Below are 24,563 nucleotides of genomic sequence, written 5' to 3'. Positions count from 1 at the left end.
ATTGTACAATTTCAGATATTTAAATCTGAAATTTCATGGTGTTGTAACTGTGGGGGTCCTGACTCAAAAGGGGTTGGGTGGAGGCCACAAAGTTTTTGTGGGGGGGGGTCACGGAATTGCCACCCTTACGTCTGTGCTGCCTTCCGTGCTGGGTGACTGGAGAGCGGTGGCTGCTGGCCGGGAGCCCAGTTCTTAAGGCAGCGCCGCTGCCAGCAGCAGCGCAGAAGGAAGGATGGCCTGGTGTGGTATTGCCACCCTCACTTCTGTGCTGCTGCCTTCAGAGCTGGGCCCTCAGTCAGCAGCTGCCACTCTCCAGCTGGCCAGCTCTGAAGGCAGCACAGAAGTAAGGATGGCAATACTGCAACCCCCCTACAATAACCTTGTGACCATCCCATGACTCCCTTTTGTGTTGGGACCCCCCAATTTGAGAAACACTGATGTCCCCTGTGAAATCTGAATAGTGTAGGGTAAAAGTATACAAACAACCAGATTTCAACAGAGGAAAATTTCACAGTCTGTGAATTTGGTAGGGCCCTACTTATTATCATGAGTCCATTGCTACAGCTCTCAGGGAATGAAAAAGTAGCACTAATTTTAAATATCTCTAAAAAGTAAATAAAATAGCTTTTCAATAAGTCAGGATGCCATAATTTTAAGGACCAATATCTAGCAACTTTCTAGGGTTAAGAACAAATGCTTTGTATATTTGGAAGGGAGAGTCTCAGTTTCCCAACGAGTTACAGATCTGGATGCCAGCCCAAATGGTTTGCAATTAAAAATGATATTGGTCCAGAACTGGCCACATTACTCATGAGAGACAAAGCCACAACTGATTTGTACCAGTCCTCCCAAACAAGTGCCAACAAGACCTATTTGCCACACCATCATGTATTTGTTATAGGGTAGCTACATCATATTTTACAGAACAACTACTTAAGAGAGTTTATCTTTTTGTGGTCACTATTTTTATATTGTTCTACCTGTAAATCCAGTCTCCCTTAATACTATGGGTTCAACTATCCAGGCCTAGGAAAGAAGAACACTTATCACTAATAAATGGGCTAAAACTCCTTTTCTAACCATTTTGGTCACAAGAAAATGAACATTAAACCTGTCACTAGCCAGGACTGAACATTGTCCATTCTGTATCTCAGACCAGTGTAATTTTGGAGGAAAATTCAGCAATTAGGGAAAAACAGAAAAGAATTTTGTGGCAAGGACTCCTGGAGCCCCAAAATCTTTTTAAAATGCCATCTGATTGACGTGGCTTAGAGGTCTATAATGTAAGAAACAGTCACAGTAGAAATGGTTTTGTGGCCAGAGTGCAGGTGAAGTTGTAAGAGATGCACAATAAATGCTGTCATTCACATGGCTCTGCAATTTAATGTGGTTCTGCAGTTTATCACAAGCATACACTTCTCCAGTAACCAGTTTTGCAGAAACATGCCAAAATATAAATTCACCTTTGGTCTGGAAAATTTCAGCTCAAAGAGATTTTTTTTTTTTAGATGATTAAGGGCAACTGAAAAAGCAGTGAGGTTCTGAATAAAAGTAGGAATTCAACCTTCATTAGAAACTGCTGTAATAAATAGCAGAAACATAGTCAATATTGCATGCATGTTTTTCATGTAAAATGAGACAAAAGCTTGGGTGTAAATTTCACTTGTCTAATGGGCAGAGATATGACCATATTGCAGTGATGTCACAGGAGAACTCTACTCTTCTTTCAAGTACAAAAAGCCCTTCAAAGATGGTGTTGCAGGCAGAATTCAAAAAAGCCTCCCCAAGGTTTTGATAATGCAGTTGGCCAATCTACCAGACTTTTTTCCCCTTCTCTTCTTTTGCAGTTTTTATTTTTATGAGAAATTACGGAATACAGCTAAATATACAGTTCAGTATTCCCTTTGTTTCAGTGGCTAATGACAAATGCATGGAGGACATCTTGTGTTGCCTAGGCTGGCAGGGCATTTACATTGATTGATGCTCTGCTGTGAAAAAAAATGAGCTATCAAGGAATTACAATAGAGAGTCTACAAACTGAAATGGGGATGTACTAATTAGCGCTGCATTAAACAGTTGGATTTGATTTGGAGATGAAATAGCATTAGGAGCGAATTTACAGGGTTATTGATGCAAACTATATTTTAGGCCTCATGCAACATAACTGTATGTCACTTTGCTGGAAAAGGCAAAAAATTATTATCAAGAAACAGCAGGTTCAGGTTCAGCAAACTAATGGCTTAAAGACACTAGACGTGTAGCCTTGTAGAGTCCTGTTTTATTTACCATTCAAAAGAGCTGATGCTGCTGGTAAGCTGAAAAAAAAATATGTTGTCCCACAGCGCACAATTAGCCTGCGAAACTCATTGCCACAAGATATCATTAAAGGCAAGCTTTTATCAGCATTCAAAAGACAATTGGATATTTATATGGATAATAAGAATACCCATAATTACAATAGCAAGAACCTCTTACCACCAAGAATTTTGGCTCATGTTTCGTGACATAAGTCAACCACTAACTCATGGAGGCTAGGAAAAAATAGTCTTCTCCATGGGCAGCTTAGCCCATAACTGCCTACTGCAGAGTTTCTTGCACCTCTCTCTGAAGCAGACGGCCCTGGCCAGCGTGAGGAACAGGACACTGGACTAGATGGGCCAATGCTCTGCTCTCGTAGGCAATCACAATTAAACCTGTGCCCGAGACAAAAATAACGGCTCCTGGATCTCAGAGGTAGTGCACTCAGCAGTAGCCATGGCTATGACCTTTAAGAACATGTGGTAGCATGTGCTTCCTTTGCCTTGCACCAGCTCACTTGTGCAAATGAAGGGCTCCCGCAGCTCAGTGTTTCTAGCTATGCCAACGGTACCAGACTCCTGACTCTTCTGCTTGCGTAACCTCCTTAGGTTACAAAAGCAGAAGACCTAGGAGTCTGGTGCAGGGATTGCTTGGCTCTTCAGCCGGGGCACCCTTTCCTTTTACTTGTGCCCGTAAAGGGCTAGGAAGGATGGTCTTGTGCTTAAGGCTAAGGAACCAGGAGATCTGGAATCAACTCTTGTCTCTGCCACAGACTTCCTGTGCGATCTTGGGCAAGTCACTTAGGGTGGGAGTCACAAAAGCACTTAGGTGCCTAAGTCTGGGTTTAGCTGTTGAAGTCCCAGTTTTAGGCTCCACTAGGATCCACAAAACTCCCGCTGAACACTGTCGGTGCCTAAACTCACTGGGTGCCTAAATTTTCAGGGTAAAAGCTAGCTGGGTGTGTAAATTGCTGCCTTGGCATGTGCACTGCTGCCTCGCTGTCGGCATCTGGACACCTCTCTCTTGCTTAAGTCCCAGAACGATCCACAAAGCAAGGAAGACAGGTGTTTGACCCTGGGGCTCAATCCAATAGGCATACTCAGAGGTTGCCTACAGATCAAGTCACATCTGAAACCTACTGGATGAGGAGGAGGTGGTGCCCACCTTATCACTTTTATCCCAGTGGTTAGTGCACTCAACTGGGATGTGGGAAACCCAGGTTCTATTCCTCCTGCTAGGAAGAGAAAGGATTTGAACAGTAGTCTTCCGCCTCCCAGGAGAGTGCTCTAACTACTGAGTTACGGGATAGTCTGTATCCCTGTCTCTCCTGTTGAAGCTGTTCTGCCGTGTATAAAAAATTAAAGAGTAATTTGAGCAATAGGACTTGCCCCTGGGTCTCCCACCTCGCAGGTGGGTCCCTAACCACCAGCTATAGAGACATTCTCATTCTTTCTCTCTGTGGCCCAATGGAACAGCTCTGTGCTTCAGTTACTCATCTGTAAAATGGGCAAAATATTTTGTTACAAGGGTGTTGCCAAGATAAATTCATTAATGTCTGCCTGGCGCTCAGATAGTGTGATGATGGCTTCCATACTTAGACAGAATCTAGACACTAACTTTAAATAATTACAGAAATATGTGATTTGAGCTATGTAATGATAGCGGCTTAGAAGTAATTACGAGGGAGTAAAATTGCAAAACAAAACTGTTTAAGTGTTAAAACCAGACATAGCTTTAATTTTTTTCAATACAAAACAAATCTGTTTTCTTTATACGCTCTCTTTTACCAGTCACTTAATTTGATCCCCATTTCCCCTTATCTCTCATTCCTTCTGACTGCTGCGTCACCACCATTTCCAGCCAAAAGGGCATGCTTGTGTCACTCTCTCAAGTAGATGACCACGTCAGCCTATGGTTTGGACAAGCAGGTTACTGTGCAAACAGTTATGCAGTCCACCATCTTTGCAATGCTTATAAACCAAAATGTACTACACTGCCGTCAGATCGCCAAGGCTGGCTTGGTTTAAGGATTAGCTAAACATCAGACATTCTATCATGCGCATTTAGAATCAATCCTGCTTCTTAGTGATGATAATAAACTTGTACAAAAAAGAGATTCATTTGTATATTTTAGCATTTTACTTCAGTCACAGAATGCAAAACCTAACATTGGAATCAGTTTGATTTTTTTTTTTTTTGTGATTGAAGATATTAAGCACTACAAGAGCATTGAAATTTCGATCTGATTAGGATCAAAATTTCTCAGGATCAAAACACTTCTTTTTTTCCCCCTACAGTTTTACTAATTGTGTGCTACTTGACACTGTGGAGTTATTCCACAGCATGATGGCAAACTATGTGAAGTGTATTTTACTGTTAGGAATGATCAACTCATTCTATTTGTTTTTCATGTGTTTGAGGTTATTAAGAGAACCAAAAATTATAACTAATGTGCGTGAGTTAAAAGGGTTAGTTCAATTGCAGCTGGTAGGCTAAATCACAAAACAATATTTTGTATGCCAATAGGACTTTCTTACTGAAGAAGCACAAATAAATCATGAATATATAACTGATTTTAAAGCAGATTGGGGGACAAGTTCCTTTGAAAAACAGAGGAGTGGTGAACAAGGTAAATGTGGAGTGGTCTATTTTCAGAAAACCTGGATTATTCCAACTACTAGAAACCAGATAAAAGTAGATCAGAGAGAATCCTACCAAACGTATTCATCAGAGACCTTTGCTTTATGGGAAATGAACTGCCCTTGCTCACTGTTTCTGAGGAATTCTATTTCTTATAGCTGTAAATCAAATCATGAAGAAATAGGATGACGTTTTGCCAAGCAAAATCTGAGGATGACAAGTATCTTTTTTGTCAGTGTCAGGTTTCTGAATTTAGACCTCAATTAGGATTCCAAAATGAAAAGGCACTTATTATATACCAATATATGCAATGCTTGTGACAGTGTTCTTACAAGCCATATATTCATTTTCAAATTCCAGTACATTGTCCTACATTTGTCCAAGAGTACAATTCATGGCTTCCTTCAGAGGTCTTGACTTTTCTATATCCTGTCTGATTCCCAGCCAGAAAGTACTTGATGTAACTGTTCAGTGAACATCATTAATTTTTTCAATTAATTGGGGACATATGCCTCAGCAGTATGTGACATCCATTCATTCTTAGCAACAAAGAGACTTCTTGAATCAGAAAGGGGCAGTAGCAAGCATCAGTGCAATAAGAGTGGCAAGTGAAGAAAAGCTTCTTCACAGGGTAAAGTGTTACACACTATAGAGCAGTGGGTGTCAAATTACCTTTGTCCCACTCTGTTCTCATTGTTTCAAAGCATACTGTATACTGGAGACAGTATAAAAACTAGACTCAAGAGTAATTGTATTCATTTGGGCCCCCAGCTCTAAGGTCACAGCGGGTCTCCTGGTATTGGAGCAGGTGTAATTCCACTGAGCAGGGGCCTAGGAGTCTGGGGGAAGGAGGCGGGAGGGGAAGGAGGAATGTGCAGGAACTGAATTGAGCTCCCTTCACATGACATGCAGCTCACCTCTGTGGTGGCTCTCTGCAGGCGCAGGTGTTGTCAGAGGATCCACATCAATGATGATCCTCCCTGTTCTTTTCACAAGACTCAGAGGTGAATTAGGACAACGGGGGCACTCCTGAAGCCTCTGGGATTTAGTAGCAGATACAAGGCAGCCCCAGAGACCAGAAGTGGAAGATTCCTTTTATCCCCCTCCATGCATCTTCTTACTGCACACTAAGGCTGAGAGCTGGTGGCTGGATTTGAGCTTCACTGGACCTGTAACTCTACGGTGGCTGGTAAGTTTTAAGTCTAAAAGCGTTTTTAATGTATGTAATGAGGAACAGCATATTTCTTACAGATAACACAACCCCTTCTCTGAGCCCCGGAACTGAAAGTATGTCATCTGTGAATCATCTATCATGAATCTGTCTTAACCATACAGGCCCAGTTTTTCAAAGCAGCACTAAAATTGCATGAACGTGTATTATTTAATTTGTTCATTATTATGTGTACAAAAATCTGAGAGTTGTGCATCTAAATTAGCTTGTTAGATTCCTACCTACCCAATTTGTGCATGCAAAAGTAGTTTGTCTGCACAAAGCTACATTTTTGCATGGAGATAAACTTTCAGGAATAATTTTTCAGGCTGCACTGAGATTCTTTTGACTATTTAGCCCATAAACATTGTGTTTTATTAAAATATATAATAGTAATGATAACAGGTATGTATCCTGTATGTTGAGCAGTATGTTACAGATAAGTAACAATACAATTGGTTTTGAATGCAAATCTAGAAAGATTCCACATTTCCTGGAGACGGTAGGCTTATTGTTTATGTTATACATTTAGGGCTCTGTACCACAGGCAGCTGTTGTGAAAACTAACAGATATTTTAAAAAAGGAAGTACCTGAGGACAACAGGGATTTTTATGAGTTTTATCGAAAGTTCAGTGATCATTAACTCCCCTGTTGTTGAGTGCCCTTAACCACTCGTATGAGGAAAGGCTACTGCCTGGAACTCTGAATAATGCTTCTATAATCTTATTAAGGAAAGCCAGCATAGAGCCAGTAGAATGTGGTAGCTAGAGGCCTGTGTCACTTATAAATTACGTCTGAAAATTATTAGCGAAAATGCTGGAGACTCAGTTGCATTATCCCAGCTAATACACCCTGATCGGGTGAGGTTTATGAATAGGAGTTTGCCAGCAAAAAAATACAAAGAAAATATTAAATGTGATTTAACGAGTAATATCAATTAGTGATCCAGTGGCAGTTTTTGCAATAGATACAGAAAAAGTATGTGACAAAATTATATGGGATTTTTTCCACACGGTTAAGTACTATGAGATGGATACTCACTCATTAGTTTAATTGTTACACAAAGTACTAGGGTATCTGTGAAAAAAACCATCATCAGAAAGTTCAATGGAACAAAACAGGGATAATAGCTCCATATCTCATTTTTAAAAAAGAGATTGAGCCACTGATTCAACACTTGTGGAATCACTGGTATGTAGTGTCCTGTGGAAGTAAAAGCAGGCATATGCGTAGATAGCGTGTTAGTATTCTTTTATTAGAGGAAATCCAGCAGTCTGTTTTGAACTCTAACAATGTGTGCACTATACCACCTTCCAGCAGTGCTCATGAAGTTCTCAGAATACAGTCTGATACAAAATCATAGAAATTTAGGACTGCAAAGGGCCTTAATAGGTCATTTAGTTCAGTCCCCTGCACTGAGGCAGGACTAAAAATTATCTAGACCATCCCTGACAGATATTTGTCTGACATGTCCTTAAAAACCTCCAATGATGGAGATTCCACAACCTTCCTAGGAAGTTTGTTCCAGTGGCTAACTACCTTCATAGTTAGGAAGCTTTTCCTAATGTCTAACCTAAATCTCCTTTGCTGCAATTTAAGCCCATTGCTTCTTGTCCTGTCCTCAGTGGATAAGAAGAACAATTTATCATTCTCCTCTTTATAACAACTTTTTACCGACTTTAAGACTCGTATTATGTCCCCCTGAGTCTTCTCTTCTCCAACTAAACAAACCCAATTTTTTCAATCGTTTCTTCGAGGTCATGTTTTCTAAACCTTTAATCATTTTTCTCGCTCTCCTTTGGACTTTTTGTCCAGATCTTTCCAAACTGTGGTGGCCTGAACTGGACACAGTACTCTAGTTGAGACCTTACGAGTGCTAAGTACAGTGGAAAAACTAATTCACATGACTTACTTACAACTCTCCTGCTAATACATCCCGGAAGGATGTCCGCTTTTTTTTTGCAACGGTATTAGATTGTTGATTCATATTTAGTTTGTGATCCACTGCAACCTCCAGATCCTTTCTGCAGAACTCCTTCCTAGGCAGTCATTTCTCATTTTGTATTTGTGCAGTTGATTATTCCTTCCTAATTGGAGTACTTTGCATTTGTTCTTATTGAATTGCATGCTATTTATTTCAGATCATTTCTCCAATTTCTCAAGATCATTTTGAATTCTAATCCTGTCCTCCAAAGCGCTAGCAACCCCTTCCAGCTTGGTATCATCTGCAAACTTTATACATGTACTCTCTGTGCAGTTATCAACATCATTTATGAAGATATTCAACAGAAGCAGACCCAGGACAGATTCCTGAGGGACACCACTCGATATGCCCTTCCAGCTTGAGTGTGAACCATTGATAACTACTCTCTGAATACAGGTTTCAGCCAGTTGTGCACCCACCTTATAATAGTTTATCTAGGTTATATTTCCCTAGCTTGCTAATGAGAAGGTAATGTGAGACAGTATCAAAAGGCTTACTACAGTCAACATACATCACATTTACTGCTTCCCCCTATCCACGAGGCTTGTTACCCTATCAAAGAATGATATTAGGTTGGTTTGATGTGATTTGTTCTCAACAAATCCATGCTGTTACTTATCATCTTATAGGTGCTTATAAACTGATTGTTTGATTATTTGCTCCATTATCTTTCTTGGTACTGAAGTTAAGCTAATGTCTATAATTCCTGGGTTGTCCTTATTCCCCTTTTTATAGATAGGTACTGTATTTTCCCTTTTCCAGAGATTCCTCTGGAATCTCTCCTATCCTCCACAAGTTCTCAAAGGTAATCAATAATGACTCAGAGATCTCTTCAGCCAGTTCCTTAAATATTCTAGGATGTATTTAGTCAGGCCCTGACGACATGAAGACATCTAACTTGTCAAAGTAAGTCTGACCTCGTTCTTTCCCTATTTTAGCCTCAGTTGCTACTCCATTTACATTGATATTTGCTATGTTAGTTGTCTGATCACTGCTAACCTTTCTGGTGAAAACTGAAACAAAAAAGGCATTTAACATTTCTGTCATTGGTGTGTTTTCTGTTATTATCTTTCCTCCTCATTGAGTAATGGGCCTAACATGTCCTTGGTCTTCCTTTTGCTTCTCATGTACTTGTAAAATGTTTTCTTGTAACCCTTTATGTCCCTAGCTAGTTTAATCTCATTTTGTGCTTTGGCCTTTCTATTTTTCTCCCTATATGCGTGTGTTGGATTTTTTCATATTAAATGTTTGTAATTTGACCTAGTTTCTACTTTTATATGCCTCTTTTTAGAGTTTCAAGTTGTTGAAGATCTCCTGGTTAAGCCAGGGTGGTCACTTACCCTACTTCCTATCTTTCCTATGCAGTGGGATAGTTTGCTCTTGTGACCTTAATAATGTCTCTTTAAAAAAACTGCCAACTCTCCTTAAATCTTTTTCCCTTAGACTTGCTTCCTATAGGCTCTTACCTAACAATTCACTGAGTTTGCCAAGCTCTGCCTTCTTGAAGTCCATTGTCTTTATTCTGCTGTTTTCTCTCCTACCACTCCTTAGAATCATGAACTCTATCATTTCATGATCACTTTCACCCAAGCTGCCTTCCACCTTAAATGGACACATTATTACTTTCCTTCCCCAGTTCTTTACAAATGCACCAAATATTGATAAATATAAACCTCCCCCACGAAGTCAATGGGATTTTTGCTATTTACTTCAATGGAGGCAGGATTTCACCCCTATATTTTTGTTCTGTTAGGCCTTCATCAAATGGTCACTGAAGTCAAAAGGAGTTTTTTCCTTTGACTGCAACTGGCTTTGCATAAGGGCAAAACAGATCTCATATGAAAGACTGTTGCTGTTATAGACCTGAAGACCTTCTGCACTGTTCTTCTTCCGTTCACATTCAAGAGGCTGCTTTTGCCTTCTTTTATTTGAAATAGTGCTAAAACTTTTCAAAAGTTACTAATGGTCCACTATGAAATCATTTTACCATCAACAATCTTCCTGAATATTTTGTGGGTTTTGTGCAACATTTTTCCCTTAAACAACTTGCTCATTTTCTTCTCTGGTGTCTCTGCATAACCTGGAATTGAAGGCAGGATGTACCAATCTTCCTAGTTCTGCCTTTTCTATTTTATTGTCAGTGCACATCCAGAATCCGCCCAACAGTAGTTTTACTTGCACTTTATTTATGTTTACTATTGTAGAATCTGAGTTTCTGCATGTACTAACCCTTTTCCACTGTTCTCTTTTGTAAGTCTACCAAGAATTTCCTGTAATTTCTGAAGCTCTTTTTCAGGTACTCACTTTTTTTTAGTTTGCAACCCCTCAAAATCTTGATTTTGTTTTATCATAGGGTTTGCTAGCTTCTTCACTTTGGTTTCTAGTTTCCTCTCATTTTCAGTATCAGAGTGTCATCTTTTCTGCATTGTTATCTCAAACAAAAATACCTCTTTTTGTTTTGCACTTTGGATTTTGAGGGACTGAGGTTCTAGTAGGCTATGCTTCAATCACGCTCATCTTAATGTGAGCCTCTGTCATCATCTTCCATGGCCATTGCCTGGCAAATCTGGAGTTCTTGTATCTTGACTACATCTTTTTTAACCATAGCAGGTAGATTGCCCCTTTCCTAACTTGAATTTGGATTCTGCCACCTAAGATAGACAATTTGCCACAGAGTGTTTTTTCTTGGCACATCTACATTCTTTCCAACTAGTCGAAAAGTTGATATCTTTCTGAGTGAGGGTATGAGCCATTTCAGCTTCTGCAAGGGTACTGAAACACAGTCTTACTTCTTGAGATATGCCCTGCTGGGCAGTGATGAGCTGCCAAAATCTTAACAACCAGTTCCCTATAAAAAGTTCTGATTTAAGGGATGTGCCGAGAGGTGGAGGGGGTGGGGGTGTAGTGGTGGGGAATCTGGTATAAGATTGGTCAGTGGCTCGTATTATTATTACTACTTTTACTAAGGCAGCACTTAAAGCCCTAAGCATGATCAGAGCTCCATTGTGCTGGATGCTGACAAGAAACATAGTACATAAAAACAGCCATACTGGGTCAGACCAATACTTCTGCTACTATTCTGTCTTCTGACAGCAGCCAGTGCCAGATGCTTTAGAAAGAATGATCAGAATAGAACTATTTTGAGTGATCCATCTCCTGTCATCCAGTCCCAGCTTCTGGAGTTTAGGGACAGCAAGAGCACAGGGTTATGTCCCTGCCCATCTTGACTAATAGCCTGATGAACCTATCCTTCATGAACTTATCTAATTCTTTTTTGAACCGAGTTATACTTTTGGCCTTCACACCATCCACTGGGAACAAGTTCCACAGGATGACTGTGCATTGTGTGAAGAAGTTCTTTCTTTTGTTTGTTTAAAATATGCTGCCTATTAATTTCATCAGATGACCCCTAGTTCTTACATTATGTGAAGGGGTATATAATACTTCCCTAATCATTGTCTGCACGCCATTCATGATTTTAGAGACTGTTATCATATTTCTCCCCTCCCGCATTACACATCTCTTTTCTAATCTGAATAGTCCCAGTCTTTTTAATTTCTCCTCTTATGGAAGAAGTTGTTCCATGCCCCTAGTCATTTTTGTTGCTCTTCTCTGCACCTTTCCCAATTCTAATATCTCTTTTTTGAGATGGGGTGAACAGAACTACACATAGTATTCATGCTGTGGTTATATCATGGGTTTATAAAGTGGCATTATGACATTTTCTTTTATTATCTATTTCCTAATGGTTCCTAACTTTCTGTTTGCTCAATGTGAAGTGACAGTCGAAAAAGCTATGTTTTCAGAGAACTATCTGCAATGACTCCAAGATCTCTTTCTTGAGTGGTAACAGCTAATTTAGACCCCATCATTTTGTAGGTAGAGTTGGGATTATTTTTTCCAGTGGTCACTACTTTGCACTCATCAGTGCTAAATTTCATCAGCCATTTTGCCGCCCAGTCACCCAGTTTAGTGAGATACCTTTGAAACTCTTCACAGTCAACTTTCAACTTAACTATCTCAAGTAAAAGACAGCCCAGCTGAAGACCTTGCAATCCTAATAGACAAGACATACAAAGGGTCAGAGAGACACAGAGAGGTAAAGTAACTTGTCTGAAGTTACTTACACACGCAGGTCAGTGGTGGAGCTGAGAACACAGGGTTTTCTGAGTCCCAGTCTATCCACTGGATCACACTACTTCTCACACATTCTTATTGGTTCTTGTCTCACTTGCCTGAAGACTAATGTTTCATATTCCATATTCTATTTCAGAGAAGTAGGCCAGTCAGTCAGAACACTATGGTCTTTTTCAAACAGGATCTTCATCTCTGCCAGGTGTTTAGTTAAGTCAGTGAGTCTTAAACATCTTTTAGCTCCTCATCCAGACAGTGCAATAAAAGTTTGACTTGTTATTTTTTAAATTCAAATTTCAAGTGCACCCAACAGATTTCTGAATTTGTGTGTCCATTTCTGAGCAACTGCCCTATCCTCAGAGATATTCAGTGTTGGGAATTTAAGGGATGCAAATGCCAGACTGCTTTTGTTTGTTTTTTGGGTTTTTTCCTCTAGATGTGCCTTTAATGTTCTTTCTGAATTTTATCTCACATTGCTATTTTCCCTTTTTCAATCATATATATTTTAGTTCCTCCAGATTTTATAGGCTATTTCCTTTTAAGAGCTTCTAAAAGCTTGAGTCTGAGCTGTTGTCAATACCAAAGATGGCTGCTGCACATTTTCTGTTAGCTACTTTTGCCTTTCACAAAGATGGCCACTGTGCTCCCAGCTTTGCAATTGCAGGCAACAAGCAAGCAGCTTTTGCTTCAGTTTTATGTGTAGGAAAACTAGTTTTCTCACTAAAAGAAAAGGAGTACTTGTGGCACCTTAGAGACTAACCAATTTATTTGAGCATAAGCTTTCGTGAGTCCCCTGTTTGCATATTGAACTGAGCTAGTTTGTTCTCTTGGGTGTAGTGCTCTTAGACCAGAGATTTGCTTTGCCTCTTAGTAGAGAATTTCTACTTTATTTTTTTTTTCTCATCACATACTCTGTGTCTTCACTGCCAGTTGGGGTGTCTTGTGGAAATAAATCCCAGGACACACAGTGCTCCAGTGCAGCCATCATCTGGTTTTACTCGAAGCATAGCTAAATTACAGATTCGTAGCCTAACGCTCCTCCCATGCCAGTGTAAATCAGGAGCAACCCCAGTGACGACAATGAACCTCAGCGAGAAAAGAATTAGCCCTGTATCTATTTTTAAAAATTGTAAATAGGTTATAATTAAAAGGCTGGTGTTCAAATGGAAAGAATTTGGTCTCAAATATTTAGGGGTCAAGTTGCATCCATATCTGGATACAGATATGTGCACACACACATATTTGGGGCAGGGACTTTCTCTTGCTATGTGTTTGTACAACTCCTAGTCTCCTAATCCTGACTGGGTACAGATAGGTATTTGGATATTACAGGAATGGGAGCCACAAAAGTAGAGAGAGGATAATGTACTGTATGGTTAAATCCATTGTAGCTTCATGGCTCAGCTCTGTTCTGTGCAACTTTCTTAGCTACCAAATACATTAGTTTTTGATCACCATGTCAACAGTGAGAAATAAAAAAAAGCAAGGGATGAGTACATTTTCTATATTAGGGACAGAGTTACGCATCTCATAGACGTTAAGGAGGGACCATTATGATCATCTAGTCTGACCTCCTGCACACCACAGGTCACAGAATCTCACCTACCCACTCCTGCAATAAGCCTGTAACCTCTGGCTGAGTTACTAAAATCCTCAGATATTGATTTAAAAAGACTTCAAGTTACAGAGAACCCACCATTTACTCTAGTTCAAGCCAGCAAATGACCCAGGCCCCACACAGCAAAGGAAGGCACCTCCCACCCCAAGGTCTCTGCCAATTTGACCTGCGGGAAAATTTGCTCATGATCCCAAATATGGCAATCAGTTGGACAGTGAACATGTGGGTGAAACCCACCAGCCAGACACCCAGGAAGGAATTCTGTGTAGTAACTCAGAGTCGTCCCCAGCTGGTGTCCCATCTTCAGCCATTAGAAATATTTGTTAAGAGAAATCATGGATAGGCCATATGCCATTATAGGCAACCTTATCATACCATCCCCTCCAAAAACTTATCAAACTCAGTCTTGAAACAAGTTAGGTTTTTTGCCTCCACTAATCCCATTGAAAGAACTTCACTTCTCTTATGGTTAGAAACCTTTGTCTAATTTCATTGGAGCAATGCCTCTGTGAAGTAAAATAATGGCAGCACATGGAACTGGGCAGCTGTTGGAGACCACCATCATACAAATCTAAGTAATTCCACATTCCCACATACATTGAGAATCTTGAATATTTAAGGAAATGACTTGAAAATATACAGTAAGAAAAGTTACTTTTGAACCATCCTCCACTATATTAAAACAAAAAGGCAGATGAAATATGAAGATCCACAATCATGAATTGTAAATAATAGTTCAAAAGCAACCAGGTATTGTGCCAGATTATTTTGACAAAAACTGAGGTACTTACAGTCTAAGTGACTATGCCTGATCCCTTCCACATCTTCAGCATGAATGAAGTGGTAACATCTCTTCCCTACAATATCTACAGGGGTCAGATCCATGTAATCACTAATCCTACAAAGAAAAAATACAGCCTGTAATTTAAGAAGGAAAAAATACAGGAACTGTCAAATGACAGAAATAGAATATACAGAAAGATTGTTCATTACTGTAGTATAACCACAAAGTCACTGCTATTTATTTGAGTGGAAAGTATAAACAGCACACATTCTTTATAATAAAACTGTTTTTAATAGAGAAATTATTATTAGAGAAACTGCTGAAATCAGTTAGTCCATTGAAATAAATGGAAAGTTAAGCTTCAGATCACTTCCCACCCATAGAATAAACACGGAGACAATATAATTCCATGAAATTACAACGCATCAGCAATAATTCAAAATCCTCATTAAAAGACCAAGGTTACATAATAAAATAAAAACATGTTATGTTTATACCAAATGATTAGAGACACCTTTCATTTCAACAGATTCATCTTCCATTGGGTATATTCATGAAAAAAGCTCTTCAACCACTTCTTGGCACAAAGTCCAAACTGACATTTCAAGGGATATAATTTAAATGCTGAGACATACAGATGCCTGCGGGTGTTATCTTTTTTAGTCTTATTCATTTGGGAACTCAGCTTTCACTCCTGGCTCTTTCAACTGGGACTTTGTGGTTTATTCCACACAGAAACTTTTAAACCCTTTCAGCAGAGTGTGTGTGAGTGTGTATGTGTGTGTGTGCGCGTGTGTGTACAGAAAAATATAACAAAGACTGGAAAACACGTTGTGTGAACTAGCCTGGTTTACACAAACATTTGAAAACCTGTGTTATTTTTAAAAGTAGAAACAAATTTTGGGGGTTTGAAATATAGTGTTCCCCCACTAAATGTCTGTTTTGTATAACTAGAACATCTCGCTTTTAGGGTTAGAAGGCACGGTGTTGTAGGTGGCTGATATAGAGGCTTAGTAATAGTAATGTATACTATACAGATCCCTCAAAATGTGAATGGACTCATCTCCAAATTATATGGCTGAGATTACCAATGACAATACTAATTTTAAAGTCTGGTGAATCCTTGCAGTAAAGCCAGGGACTGTAAGAACTGAGGTGTAATAAAAAGTCAGCAAGTTAGTAAATTACCCATCAATTTCTCACTATCCAGAACAATCTGTTTTACCAGAGAGATAGTCCCTTGACAATCTGTTCCCACTATCCTCTCCCCACAGTGGGTGGCTGGAGCATGCTTGCTGGGGGTGGAGGGCTGCATAAGCTCCCCTCTATCTGGAATGCCCTGGCCCATTGTATTATACCAGGCATTCTTATTGGTCATCTCCAACCGCCCACAGATTTGCTGGCTGCCCCCTTTACACCTAGGAACCGAAAGACTGGGAACATTCTGCCATTCCTGCCCCTATTGCCTGCAAGCTTTTTCCACATTTAAACTAAAGCGCAGTTCAGTGTGATGGGTGCAACTGCACAGTATGTAGCTATTACTTGCTTTTCACATCAGTGTAAACTATGCTATTTATTTGCCCTTAGCAAATACCACTTGTATTTTCTTCTGTCTCTATCAGCAGAAAGTAAATTACAAAGATTCAGTTTCAGGGAGATGGTCAATGTCTCCCAATCTAGTCAGTATATAGAATGGCACAAGATGCTTGGTGCCAGTCCTACCCGGAAGCGGAGCATGTGTTGACTTAGGACCTGATTCAGCAATCCATCGCTGTTCAGGGGAGCATTTTATCATGTGTCTAATGTTAGGAATGTGCTTAAGGCCCATAAGCATGTGCCTAAGTGGTTTGCTGAACAGGAATGGATTTAAAGTACACGTTTAAAAAATTTCCTGAATTGGGACCTTATGGTCTGAATGACAAGGCCTGGGAAGCCAATGGCAATTTTATTCTTGCAACTGTGCAAGAGACAATGGGGTCACTCAAATCCTGATCCAGCTCCACTGAAATCAATGGGAGTCTTTCTATAAATGTTAATGGAGGATGGATTAGAGCTCTGGTCTGTATTTAATTTGGATCAAAGAAGGTAGGGTTTTTGGTCAGGAAAGCATCCACAGCTCTTCCTTGCAATAGGGACCACTTGCCTTTGTACTGATTTTGAATCTAGTTCTGTCTATAATAAGGTTGTGGCACACGTGTCATTTCCTCTAGAATTGTCACAGTGTCTTTGAATGGCATAACTGTGATCAAGACTGGAGACTTCCCTGCTGACTTGTAGTTCAGTAACTGAATAAAACAGTTCAGCAATTTCTGCTATAATTCATAGATATTTAGGTCAGAAGAGACCATTATGATCATCTAGTCTGACCTCCTGCACAACGCAGGCCACAGAATTTCACCCACCACTCCTGTGAAAAACCTCTCACCTATGTCTGAGCTATTGAAGTCCTCAAATTGTGGTTTAAAGACTTCAAGGAGCAGAGAATCCTCCAGCAAGTGACCCGTGCCCCATGCTACAGAGGAAGGCGAAAAACCTCCAGGGCCTCTTCCAATCTGCCCTGGAGGAAAATTCCTTCCCGACCTCAAATATGGCGATCAGCTAAACCCTGAGCATATAGGCAAGATTCACCAGCCAGATACTACAGAAAATTCTTTCCTGGGTAACTCAGATCCCACCCCATCTAATATCCCATCACAGGCCATTGGGCCTATTTACCATGAATATTTAATTACCAAAACCATGTTATTCCATCATACCATCTCCTTCATAAACTTATCGAGTTTAATCTTAAAGCCAGATAGATCTTTTGCCCCCACTAACAATAGGTTAGTTAGGCTTGTAAATATAGTTCTAACTGCAACAAGAGATCCATTTACCACAATATACAATTCTAGGGAATAGGAGCTGACCAAAATCTATATTTAGGTTGCCTATCTATTCCCATTATTAAAAAAAAATTCTAAATACTTTCTGAAGAATTCTAATGCCTCCGTGTTTTGGAGTACAAACTTGCTGTCTCAATGAAAATATGTTCAGTTTTGGCTCAGTAATAAGATGTAGAAAATCACCATTTGCATTATGACAGGTTTCAGAGTAACAGCCGTGTTAGTCTGTATTCGCAAAAAGAAAAGGAGTACTTGTGGCACCTTAGAGACTAACCAATTTATTTAAGCAAAAGCTTAAGTGAGCTGTAGCTCACGAAAGCTTATGCTCAAATAAATTGGTTAGTCTCTAAGGTGCCACAAGTACTCCTTTTCCATTTGCATTATGTTTACTAGAGCTTGCTAGACCCTTTGTGCTAAAAAATTCAAAAATTCAGTTTGCACTATAGAAGTTGTTTGGTGTATAGAGACTGAAATAGGGGACTGCAAGAAGAGAACAGATGATTTAGTGGTTAAGGCAGTTGAATGCCACCCTGGAGAACTGGAGCCTATCCCTGACCACAGAGTTCCTATCTGATGCTTGGCAAGTGAACTAGAACTAAAACTTTCACAACTGGCCACTAATTGTGTGTTCCTCATTTTCTTGGAGACTAACTTGAGACATCTGGGGCCTGATTTTCAAAAGAGCAGAACACTCACAACTGCAGCTGAAGTCAATGGGAGCTGTGGATACTCAACACCTATAAAAAACCAGGCCCAAGATGTCTCAAGTTGGGTGCTCAGTAAATGTAGCACCCCAAGTTAGCAGTGTTTTGTCCTTATTCTCTCTTTGCCTCACTTTCCCCAGAATAACATTCTCCTATCTCATAAGGAGTTGTGAAAATAAATTAACTGATGTTTGTGAGACACTTGGATACAACAGGGATGAGCACCATAGAAAAAAAACGTGACAAAATTAATAATTCAGTATTCAGTACAGGGTTTAGATAGTGTGCAGTAAATAAGACATGGATCAACATATTGAATAAGGAGAATAAAAATATATTTAACAGCTGCTTCATTCATGGAGTAACATCCATCCTGTACAATAAATGGAGAAAAAAAGAGTATATGACTATGTAATTAAAGATTGTATCATAATGCATCTGTTCAAGGGGGAAGAATTAAGGTTGTTTGGCATTTTCTAACCTGAGTCCTTAACTATTGCAACCTTAGTAACTTTCTTTTAACTAAGGTGTTTTTGTACGTATCAGGATATTATTACTGAAAGGTCCAAGTAAGTCTTTTAATAACTCCCTAGTTACTCTCTGCACTTGTTTCTTTACTTGGCCTTGACCTTTCAAATGGTCTGAGTGTCAGAAAATATTGTATTATAAGTACAATAAGTCAAATAAAGCAAGTGAACTGTGGAACCTGATCCACAACCCATGAGTTCAACAACAAGAGGAAAAAGCTATTTAGTCCAGATGTAAGAAGGAAACAGGGTTTGTATTTTTAACTAAAAAGAAAAAAATCAATTCACAAGATAAGAGTGATGTTTTGTGTCCATCAAGGCCACCAAAATGAGAACTAAGAGATAGGACATCAAAGTAAATCAGTTTTGTGATTACATGAATGAGAATGATTTTGTTATGGAAATCATACACAAATCAAAGCTGGGATATAAATATTGTTGCATTGCTAAACCATTGAAAAAATAACTTTATATTATGTTGCTTAATTTATTAATTTAGGGCCAAATCCCATGGCTCTCCAACTCCCATGGGCAGTCTGTCTCTTGACAGCTAAAAATAGCAGCTGATTGAGAAGTAGGGGCTTGATTCTACCAAGTGCTGAGTCCACTTGCCCTGATCCCATAAACCCTGTAAGTTTATGCTTAACTTTAAGCTCATGGAAAGTCCCACTGCCTTCAATGGTTAAGTGCTTTTCTGGCTTAAAGCCAGAGTGCTCATTATTAAGCAGGCTTGAGTCCTAGTAAAGGAGGCTCCATACAGGAGACTATTTCTGCAGATCCTTAGGGAATGTTGGTAGATCGGTGAAGCATGCAGATCCATAGAGACAAAACCCAACACTGGGGGAGCATCATGCCATGTGTGTGCACTACTCCTTACTGTGACCATTGTGATAGTAGCTGTGGTTGTGCAGGCATCTTGACCAGTTTAGGATGAAGATTCAGCCCTTGATGTTTGCTCTCCAGAAGTAAACTCTTTACACAAGCTTTGATTTTTTCCCCAGCATTTGACCCTTAAGAAAGTAAAAGTAATGGCCATGATGTTCTACTTGGTTGCGTAAATTCGATATCTAAATCTATATTTAGGCACCTAAATAAAAGTGATCTGATTTTCATACATGCTGAGCATCCACAACTTATACTGAAGTAAACAGGAGTTAGATGTCAGCTCAGTACCTAAAAATTAGGCCACTTTTATTTAGGTGCCTGAATATAGATTTAGATGTCATAGAATCATAGAATATCAGGGCTGGAAGGGACCTCAGGAGATCATCTAGTCCAACCCCTTCTCAAAGCAGGACCAATCCCCAACTAAATCATCCCAGCCAGGACTTTGTCAAGCCTGACCTTAAAAACTTCTAAGGAAGGAGATTCCAGCACCTTCCTAGGTAACACATTCCAGCGCTTCACCCCCTCCTAGTGAAAAAGTTTTTCCTAATATCCAACCTAAACCTCTCCCACTGCAACTTGAGACCATTACTCCTTGTTCTGTCATCTGCTACCACTGAGAACAGTCTAGAGCCATCCTCTTTGGAACCCCCTTTCAGGTAGCTGAAAGCAGCTATCAAATCCCCCCTCATTCTTCTCTTCCGCAGACTAAACAATCCCAATTCCCTCAGCCTTTCCTCATAAGTCATGTGTTCCAGTCCCCTAATCATTTTTGTTGTCCTTCGCTAGATGTTTTCCAATTTTTCCACATCTTTCTTGTAGTGTGGGGCCCAAAACTGGACACAGTCCTCCAGATGAGGCCTCACCAACGTTGAATAGAGGGGAACGATCATGTCCCTCAATCTGCTGGCAATGCCCCTACTTATACATCCCAAAATGCCATTGGCCTTCTTGGCAACAAGGGCACACTGTTGACTCATATCCAGCTTCTCGTCCACTGTAACCCCTAGGTCCTTTTCTGCAGAACTGCTGCCTAGCCATTCGGTCCCTAGTCTGTAACAGTGCATGGGATTCTTCTGCCCTAAGTGCTGGACTCTGCACTTGTCCTTGTTGAACCTCATCAGATTTCTTTTAGCCCAATCCTCTAATTTGTCCAGGTCCCTCTGTATCCTATCCCTACCCTCCAGCGTATCTACCTCTCCTCCCAGTTTAGTGTCATCTGCAAACTTGCTGAGGGTGCAATCCACACCATCCTCCAGATCATTAATGAAGATATTGAACAAAACCGGCCCCAGGACCAACCCTTGGGACACTCCACTTGATACCGGCTGCCAACTAGACATGGAGCCATTGATCACTATCCATTGAGCCTGACAATCTAGCCAGCTTTCTATCCACCTTATAGTCCTTTCATCCAGCCTATACTTCTTTAACTTGCTGGCAAGAATACTGTGGGAGACCGTGTCAAAAGCTTTGCTAAACTCGAGGAACAACACGTCCACTGCTTTCCCCTCATCCACAGAGCCAGTTATCTCGTCATAGAAGGCAATTAGATTAGTCAGGCATGACTTGCCCTTGGTGAAATCCATGCTGACTATTCCTGATCGCTTTCCTCTCCGCTAAGTGCTTCCGAATTGATTCCTTGAGGACCTGCTCCATGATTATTCCAGGGACTGAGGTGAGGCTAACTGGCCTGTAGTTCTTCCCTTTTTTAAAGATGGGCACTACATTAGCCTTTTTCCAGTCGTCCAGGACCTTCCCCGATCGCCATGAGTTTTCAAAGATAATGGCCACAGGCTCTGCAATCATATCCGCCAACTCCTTTAGCACTCTCGGATGCAGCACATCCAGCCCCATGGACTTGTGCTCGTCCAGCTTTTCTAAATAGTCCCGAACCACTTCTTTCTCCACAGTGGGCTGGTCACCTCTTCCCCGTGCTGTGCTGCCAGTGCAGTAGTCTGGGAGCTGACCTTGTTCGTGAAGACAGAGGCAAAAGAAGCATTGAGTACATTAGCTTTTTCCACATCCTTTGTCACTAGATTGCCTCTCTCATTCAGTAAGGGGCCCACACTTTCCTTGACTTTCTTCTGTTGATAACATACTTGAAGAAACCCTTCTTGTTACTCTTAACATCTCTTGCTAGCTGAAACTCCAAGTGTGATTTGGCCTTCCTGAATGCTTGAGCAATATTTTTATACTCCTTCCTGGTCATTTGTCCAATCTTCCACTTCTTGTAAGCTTCTTTTTTGTGTTTAAGATCAGCAAGGATTTCACTGTTAAGCCAAGCTGGTCGCCTGCCATATTTACTTTTCTTTCTATATATCAGGATGGTTTGTCCCTGTAACCTCCATAAGGATTCTTTAAAATACAGCCAGCTCTCCTGGATTCCTTTCCCCACCATGGTATTCTCCCAGGGGATCCTGCCCATCAGTTCCCTGAGGGACTGCTTCTCTGAAGTCCAGGATCTGTATTCTGCTTCTCTCCTTTCTTCCTTGTGTCAGGATCCTGAACTTGACCATCTCATGGTCACTGCCTCCTAGGTTCCCATCCACTTTTGCTTCCCCTACTAATTCTTCCCGGTTTGTGAGCAGCAGGTCAAGAAGTGCTCTGTCCCTAGTTGGTTCCTCCAGCACTTGCACCAGGAAATTGTCCCCTACACTTTCCAAAAACTTCCTGGATTGTCTGTGCACCACTGTATTGCTCTCCCAGCAGATATCAGGGTGATTGAAGTCTCCCATGAGAACCATGGCCTGCCATCTAGTAACTTCCGTTAGTTGCTGGAAGAAAGTCTCGTCTACCTTATCCCCCTGGTCCGGTGGTCTATAGCAGACTTCCACCATGACATCACCCTTGTTGCTTACACTTCTAAACTTAATCCAGAGACTCTCACGTTTTTCTGTAGTTTCATACCAGAGCTCTGAGCAGTCATACTGCTCTCTTATATACAATGCAACACCCCCACCTTTTCTGCCCTGCCTGTCCTTCCTGAACAGTTTATATCCATCCATGACAGTACTGCAGTCATGAGAGTTATCCCACCAAGTCTCTGTTATTCCAGTCACATCATAATTCCTTGACTGTGCCAGGACTTCCAGTTCTCCCTGCTTGTTTCCCAGGCTTCTTCCATTTGTGTATAGGCACTTGAGATAACTTGCTGTTTGTCCTGCTTTCTTAGTATGAGGCAGGAGCCCTCCCCTCTTGCGCTCTCCTGCTCGTGCTTCCTCCCGGTATCCCAAGTCCCAACTTACCTCAGAGCTTTGGTCTCCTTCCCCCGGTGAACCTAGTTTAAAGCCCTCCTCACTAGGTTAGCCAGCCTGCTTGCGAAGATGCTCTTCCCTCTCTTCGTTAGGGGGAGCCTGTCTCTGCCTAGCACTCCTCCTTCTTGGAACACCATCCCATGGTCAAAGAATCCAAAGCCTTCTCTCCGACACCACCTGCATAGCCATTTGTTGACTTCCTCGATTTAACGGTCTCTACCAAGGCCTTTTCCTTCCACGGGGAGGATGGACGAGAAGACCACTTGCGCCTCAAACTCCTTTATCCTTCTTCCCAGAGCCACATAGTCTGCAGTGATCCGCTCAAGGTCATTCTTGGCAGTGGAGGAGCAGGAAGGGGTAGCGATCTGAGGGCTTGATGAGTCTCGGCAGTCTCTCCACCACATCGTGAATCCTAGCTCCTGGCAAGCAGCAGATTTCTCGGTTTTCCAGGTGGGGGTGGCAGATAGATGACTCAGTCCCCCTGAGGAGAGAGTCCCCGACCACCACTATCTGCCTCCATGTCATCCAAGTTTGAAAATTTTGGCCAAAGCTTCTGAATTTTCATAGGTTTATATTCTTATTTCACCAATAAATAATGCAAATCTAAATAGGGAAACAACCTGCAAATTAATTCCCCATAACATGACTTTTGCAAGACCTTTTGAGTATGGCTTTTACAGGACCCAGAAGTGAGACACCTCCACCCAAACACACTCATGTACAGTATGAGTTTGGCTTAGTCTTGTGTGTACGCCAAATATTCTTTTGGGGCATAAACACTATGACAGAGGTAATGTCACCTGTATGGCAACACACTTTTAGAATAGGAACAAGAACATTTCAGTGAAGAGGAGAAGTGGATGCTCAGCACCTCTGAAAATCATGCCCACTTATTTGGTGCCTAACTGTAGATTTAGGTATCTCATCTTAGACACCAAAGTTTAAAATATGTCTCCCTATTTTTTGGTTACGTAGTTTTTAGGTGGGAAGATGATAGTTCTGAAGATTTAAAAAGAATCCTAAAAATAAATGAAACCATGTTGCAAAGCCTGCTAACTAGCTACAGAATAAAATGTAAATTCTTTAAAAATGCCCAATATATTAGTTAACTGATCTTGTTTCATAACGGGGAAAAGTAACTATGCACCTGGTTCTGCTGTGGATCAGGGATCTTCCTTCAAATCTTTTCATTAAGAAGAGAGGACTAGGCCACAGCCAAAGACTTGAGTAAAGTCACTCCTGCTTCCTGTTTCTTGAAGCAGGCTCACAAAAGAATCCCTGTAAAAGCAGGAGTAGTGCTTCTCACCTCTTCTGATCCAGTGATCTACTGTGAACATCCAATTAAGCTTAAGTAATGGCACTTCCACTTCACACTCCCCAGCCAGCTGTCACTAACCTCCATGAAGCTATTCAAATAGTGCTTATTGCTATGCCAAGCATGCTGCCACCTTTTTCTATAGCCGCAGCTCTGCTGCTCCTGCTTCCCCCATGACACCATCAGTGGTTTCGCTGCTGCCCCAGTGGGGCACCAGTAGCCTATTCCACGTATTCAGGAATGCGTGCTTCTGTTTTCTATAGCCCCATATGCTGTCAACTGGGCCTTTCTTTAGTCCCAGAAGAGGACTTCCTGCTTCCT

General features: G+C 40.9%; 1 protein-coding gene across 7 annotated transcripts in view; it reads right to left on the bottom strand.

Moving 5' to 3' along the window:
• Nucleotides 1-24,563, bottom strand: part of NPAS3 (neuronal PAS domain protein 3) — a gene marked incomplete at its 5' end in the record, with an annotated part of 847,295 nt that overhangs the window by 18,775 nt on the left and 803,957 nt on the right. For all 7 annotated transcript variants that reach the window (XM_084632755.1, XM_084632756.1, XM_084632754.1 and 4 more), the window contains one exon: nt 14,677-14,783. In XM_084632755.1, the coding sequence (XP_084488881.1) occupies nt 14,677-14,783 (107 nt within the window). The remainder of the gene's footprint in view (nt 1-14,676; nt 14,784-24,563) is intronic.

This window comes from Lepidochelys olivacea (assembly GCF_965140295.1).
Source record: "Lepidochelys olivacea isolate rLepOli2 genome assembly, chromosome: 6".
NCBI lineage: Eukaryota > Metazoa > Chordata > Testudines > Cheloniidae > Lepidochelys > Lepidochelys olivacea.
Note: the sequence above shows the minus strand (reverse complement) of the source record. Positions and strands in the feature narration are given on the sequence as shown.